Source organism: Juglans regia, chromosome 10 (assembly GCF_001411555.2).
Source record: "Juglans regia cultivar Chandler chromosome 10, Walnut 2.0, whole genome shotgun sequence".
NCBI lineage: Eukaryota > Viridiplantae > Streptophyta > Magnoliopsida > Fagales > Juglandaceae > Juglans > Juglans regia.
Genome location: NC_049910.1, coordinates 24,979,265 through 24,986,098, shown reverse-complemented (window position 1 = coordinate 24,986,098; position 6,834 = coordinate 24,979,265). Strand labels below are relative to the sequence as shown.

The window sequence follows — 6,834 nt, the reverse complement described above, 5'->3', positions numbered from 1 at the left end:
ATTCAACTATTTATATCTAATCTGTCCAAGCTAGCTAGCACATTGTACAAGCTTATAAGCCTTAGTAGTACTACTGTGCAACATGTAATCTTAGGCACTACATATTGTAGATCCTGATCAAGAGATGCATACAAAATTAATTACGATGGTTTTTTTTTTTTACTAAATGTTTTTGTTTGGATAAACATGTTTTTAGGGACAGAAGTGATGGCGCTAGCGCTACTGATCTATTGGTTTGCACTCATTCTGGCTGGCATCGCTACCATTCACGACCAGCTCGGATTGGCAGAAGCAGCATTTTATAATTTAGGTGTCATCTACGGACTGTCAGGAACAAACATACCAGACCCATATTCAACAGTCGACCTTTGTGAAAACATTGGTATTAGGAAAATAAGACTTTTGGAGCACAATGATCATGTGATGCTAGCTCTAAACAACACCGGCCATTTTGAAGTTAGCATCGGCGTTAGAAATGACGAATTACCTGAGATTGCATCAAGTGTCCAAGCTGCAGAATCATGGTACGAACTCAGAGTGAAACCCTACCATCATGGAGTGATATTCGACTATATTGTTGTCGGCAACGACGCCATTCCGGGTCCCTACAGCGCGTACCTGGCGCCAGCATTAGAAAACATGATGGAAGCGATCAGCGTGTGGGAAGCAGGTACTTCTACAAAGGTGACCACTGTGGTGTCCGATTCTGTTCTAAACCCTAGATTTCCACCTTCGGTTGCTGCATTTAAGCCTGAGATTAAACTATACATGGAAAAGGTCCTTAAAGTGATAAGAAAAAGTAGGGTCCAACCACGACTTATGGTCAATGTGTTTCCTTACTATGATTATGCTGCAGGGATTATACCCAAAGATTTTGCAGTATTTGGCAGAGATAAACCCTACTTTTGGGACAGCAACCTAGGTTATTGGAACATGTTCGACGCCTTGGTTGATGCTTTTTATTGGGCAATTTCCAGAGTGGGTGATGGAGTATATGTGGCGGTGGCTGCCACCGGTTGGCCTTCTGCAGGAAATGGTAATTTCACGACTTCGGCGATCGCAGCGGAGTATAATCAGAACCTTATGGAACATATTGTGAATGGAAATGGGACACCGTATGCCCCATGGTTCATTGATGGGTTTCTTTATAGCTTGTACAATGAAGATAAAAAACCAGTCGGTCCGCGACAACATTTTGGGCTTTTCAATCCGAATCAAACGCCAGCTTATCCATTTTCTGTTCCTCATCCTCCTCCCACCCCTGAGGCCGAGAGGGTTATTAAGGGGTGAGCCAGCTTGTTTCTAGAAGTTAACGATGATTCACTAAATATTATATGTAGTGAAATATATTTGAAACTTAATTTCTTGAGATGATCTACAAGCTGACTAATTGATTGAGGAAATTATATTAGCAGTACAATAAAACTCCCTTCCATCAACAATAACATTAACATTAATTAAGACATGTTTATAATTAATAGAGTAATGTTATATACAGTCGTGGAGTGCGCAAGCGTCATGCAGTCGTTTTGAAAAAAAGTAAGATTCACTATTAAAAAATTAATTTCTTTTTATATAGATTTCATATTTATTCATTTTTTTTAAAATAATTACACGGTACTTGTACACTCACGACTGAAATTATCATTTCTCTAATTAATATGCCCAATGACATGCATGCTACCTTCCTTTTGCAATCGGACGACCAACCAAACTAATAATATAAGTGATCAATAAACTGACATCTAACGTACGTCAAGGATTCACTCATAAAAAATCAAAACAGAAAAACCACTATATATGTTTTTAGGATGAGCACACTTGATAACAATTCCTGAGATGTTGGTATGTACCAACACTAACAATAACACCGAGCCTTAGGGTTTCAAAATTTTTATTTATATGATACCATCAGATATTGTTTTCAATAAAATTCATCCGATCCCATGGCAGTAAATTATGCATAATAGCGAATTATGGAAAGGCATCTAGGTAGTTTTATTGCGAAAAACATATTTTTTTTCTATTTGTATAGAATATTTGCGTTAGTTTTTGAAAAGTCTAGCGAGAAAACACCAACTATCTTAGTTTTCTAGTGAAGGAAAATGGTCTGCCCTACCACTATACCGAACGATGCTAGCTACTCAAGGCCTAAACAAGACTTGCACATATCATTAGATCATCATCTATGCCAAAAAAATCAAATGGTCATACAGTTAAATGACCACTACAACAAAAATGAACATTTATGACAGTAATTTACTACACAAATGACTATTTGTGATGAAAATACACTCATTTAGGCAAAAAATAGTTATTTTCATATGAATTAATAACTGACAGCAAATAAGAAATTTTCTTGTAGTGAGCCATGGACATCCATATAAACTTTCTGACCTTGAAATTCATACTACTCACTAATTGTATACAAAGACTTCGATTAACACTAAAATATGCATGCATTCCTCAAAAGGACAACTACTATAAAAATTTAATAAAAAATCAGTTTATCAAGACTCGGGCCTACTGCATGCAGTGAACCCAAGAGACAAAATTTCGCATTCAGCAGAAAGTCTCAACCCTAATCACAGTATCGATGCTCTATCACTGAAAGAATGACAAGAACACTCAACGACCCGACCCGTACGTCTACACATTCTTTAGTACGTTAAGGTACTGATCAATATAGTAAACTTATAGAACTCACTACAATAGAAAGTTGCTTTTGCGGCCGAGTTCATTTCCGGCGATAAATATGTTGTAGGAAATAAGCATTTTTTGCAGTACTGACATCCCACTTCTGTCGCCTCAACGTAGTGCCACAATAATGAACTTATTCTGGCGGAAATGACTTCGTCATAATAATTATGGACAAATATAATCTATTACGGCGAGTATTGTGTTTTAACGGCGAGAATCTATTGCCACAAGAAACATAATAGTTTTGTTTCGCTTCTTGTGGCTATATCAGTCGCCGCAATAACTTTCAACTGAAAATGTTTTTAATCCTTTCCCTCGATATCTATTCCCTTTCCTCTGCCTCTGAATCTCCCGCGGAATACATTGACTCCCGTGAAGGCAAAATCTGCCTAACTCTCATGCCCTGGCTTGTCCTTCGCCATCGTTCACCGCCAGCTACTCACCACAGCCATCCATCTTCTCCATAAATCCTTCAATCCGAGAGCTTCTCCTAGAACGATTTTGCCAGACCTGAAATTAAAATGTTCATTCCCCCACTGGAGCCCCTTATCAGATGGTTTAATCGAACCACCTGAATGCGGTTCACGTCCACCTAGTTGCTGAGTCTCACTTGTGAGGCTGCAGTGGAGGGCAATAAGCAGAACCTTTGAAATTATCATTCAATGGTGTGGCCATGCCTGACAGTTCTGGGGCAAATCCATGTGAATGGCACATCCTGTTATGTGAGTTTTTCTCCCCTGTTTAATTTTCAATTTCGTGTTAAATTTCACATTTTTTAAGGGTTTATATTTGCTACTTTTCTATTAGAATAGTGTTTCCCCGGAATTGAAGATTTGATACCAATTTTTCAATGACTGTCCCCAAATCTCCCATCTCGGTCTGAATGTTATTGGAATCAATTAATTACCATTTTTCTTCATTTTTCCCACAACATTCAGATCATCATTGTAACATTTGCATGCAATATTTTCTTATATGTGGTTTGATATATGCTTTCATTCGTGATTAAGTTTGCTGTGTACAACTAACCCACATCTTTCACTGTCTTATTTAATTGACTTTCTATCTCTTCTGGTTATAATAGAAGCAGTATCCCGATAGTGAGATAAAGTTGACAAGTGATTACCTTTCAACGCATTTGGGCAGAGACTAAGACTACCTTTGATATTTGTTACCTAACGTGTAGCTATTCCTCATTCCAGGTATGAGGCCAACAATTTCCTTGTTATGGATATTTAAACTCTTTTTTATATATATTTTTCTTAGAGATTTAACCTGGACTGATGTGTATATAGAATATGATTATTTCCTATCATCGTTCCAATGAGCGGCCACAACCACTCTGATTTACTTTTTGCTCCAAGGTCACTCCTAAAGAATCATAAGGTGATTCTTTAATGCCATAGGAACCTGCTTTCATTCCTTTAGAGATAGTACACGGCAATATGTTCTCATTTCACCCCTTTAAGATTAATTATTTCTTATGTTAAGCCTTGGATTTGCTGAACTTGTTGGTAGACATGGTTCAGTTTCAATATCAATTGTTGATATCGCAAGCATGTTTTGGAACCCTACTAAATTAAGGACGACTCTAGAAACCCCTACTTCATATATATACTTATTTGCTCGTGCTGGAAAATGTCATGTTTGATAACATGTTACTTTTAAAAAACTGGGTGCACTGGTTCTGATGAAAAAATATATCTGGTGCTTTATTTGTTATGCAAACTATTGTGTTTCAGATGTTCTGGTCAAATGGATGATATTAAACATCTTCCCATTGTGTAGTTTTAGGTGTTGTTGTTTGACTTAATCCCTATAGAATTGACTAAATATTTCTCTAACAACTGGCTTTATTACACATGCAACCAACTCATACTTTTTTTTTTTTTTAGAAGAGTAGGAAGTCACATGTCCAATAGTGACCCCTCCCAAATTTTATTAATAAAGCCCTCACTTATGGCGGAGGAATACCGTGGTTACAAGAAAGGATCATGGAAAACAGATCCAAAAAGAAGAACAAACTAGAACAAAAATAAAAGACCATTATTAAAAAACAAAAAACACCACAACCCAAACCAAGTCTTACAAAATAACACCAACTTATACAAAAACTAACATCTCAAGGAAGGAAAGCCCAAAGAATCCAAACGGATCAAACCTCTAAGAACCCGAGGCAAATTATAACTACTCGAAAAAACCCACTCAGATCCTAGGGCCCCTGCCTTTGCTAACCAATCTGCCACCCTATTACCTTCACGATAAACATGCTGAAACCGACAACGAACCGTTCAAACTAATTCAACAATTTCCTCCCAAAAATCCTCCAGATACCAAACTCCACATCGCCCTTTACTCCACCAAGAAATAACTATCATAGAATCCATTTCAACTATCACATTTGAAATATTCAGCGATTTACATCTTCTCAACCCATAAAGAAGTGCCATAAGCTCCGCCTTATTATTAGAACCAAACCCAACATAAGAAGCATAAGCCTGAACCATTCCACCAGAAGCATCCCTAATAACCCCACCAATACCACAAGAGCCCGGATTACCCATACTACTACCATCCGTATTCAATTTAAACCACCCCAGCGGAGGTTTATCCCACCTCACCACTTTACAACTTGGAGTTTTCGGAACCACCGGAACTATCCGCAAAGCATCCAAAATCATAGCATCTCGAGAAGAGAAATTATTAATTTGCTTAGCCACCTGTGAAATGGAACCTAACCACACACAAATAGAATGAACAACAGAATTATGCGATTCCACAATACCTTCCATTCGAGCAAGACACCTTCTTCTCCATAATCGCCAAGTAATAATAATGGGAATAATGCCAACAATAAAGCCCACCTGTGAGGAAGAGCTAGCCCTCCTAAACCAAATCTCCACATTCTGTCTCCAAGTTCTACCAAGAGGGATTCCAATAAGATTACCAAAAAAAGACCACACTCTGAATGGAAATTCGCCCTCAAAAAACACATGATTAATATCTTCAATATGACCATGACTACAGCAATTACATTTAGAAACCAAAGGAATACCAATACGGCGTAATCTGTCATCCACACTCAAGGCCATAAACCAAGTCCTCCAAAAATGGATAGACATTTTTAAAGGAAGATTCTTATGCCAAATCCAAGCATGCCAAACCATAGAATTCCCTCTAATACGAATACAGTTCCAAGCAGATTTTGTAGAGAAAATACCTGTATCCGTAGAAGTCCAAACTAGAACATCCTTTCCATTCTTTAATCCAGCTAAATCCGTTATTATCTCCTCCACCCTATCATGCCCTACTAACTCCTCCAATAACTCCACATCCCAACTATCCGACAATCTACAATCTTTAATTTTCAAAAAAGGAGAACCCATAATATTCATATCATTAATCAATGGACCATTATCCCTCCATTTATCATACCAGAAAAAAAGATCACCCTCTCTAATTTTCCATTTCGAATTATTTAACAACAACGGAATACAATTCACAACCATTCTCCAAAATCGAGATCCTTTATTATTTTCTATAAGATACCATGGCCGGTTTCCAACATATTTGGTTTTGAAAAAATTAGCCCATAAAGAATTACCTTGAAGGAGATTCCAAGCGAAACGCATATGCAAGGCTTTCTGAACATCCTCAAGATTTCTTAACCCAATTCCTCCTTCTTCCACCGGCTTACACATCTTATTCCAAGCCCACCATTTCCTTTTATTCCGTCCATCAGCTTCTCCCCAAAAAAAAGAACTCATCAATCTATGGATTTTGGCAATAACAACTTGAGGTACCTGTAAAACAGCAAGTAGATGGATATTCATACTAGATAAAACATGCCTCAAAAGAACAAGTTTTCCTCCCGAAGAAAGAAGCCTCATTTTCCAGCCACTAATCTTTTGCCTCACTTTATTCACCATTTCCTCTAAATGAGCCTGTTTCAAACGCCCTTGAATTATTGGCACACCTAGATATTTGAAAGGAAAAGATCCTTCCATAAAACCCGTCTGCCTTAAAATCCTTTGCTTACGCCGGTTTGGAATTTTATTAGAACAGTACAAAGCAGATTTCTGAACATTAATACTTTGTCCAGACCACCTCTCATATTGAATCAAAATTTTTTGA

General features: G+C 37.5%; 1 protein-coding gene across 1 annotated transcript; it reads left to right on the top strand.

The window, feature by feature from the left end:
• Positions 1-207: 207 nt before the first annotated feature.
• LOC109000416 (probable glucan endo-1,3-beta-glucosidase BG4) lies at positions 208-1,290 on the top strand. Its single transcript, XM_018977283.1, has one exon. It carries the CDS (start codon positions 208-210, stop codon positions 1,288-1,290), a length of 1,083 nt encoding a protein of 360 aa, XP_018832828.1.
• The last annotated feature ends 5,544 nt before the right edge of the window (positions 1,291-6,834 follow it).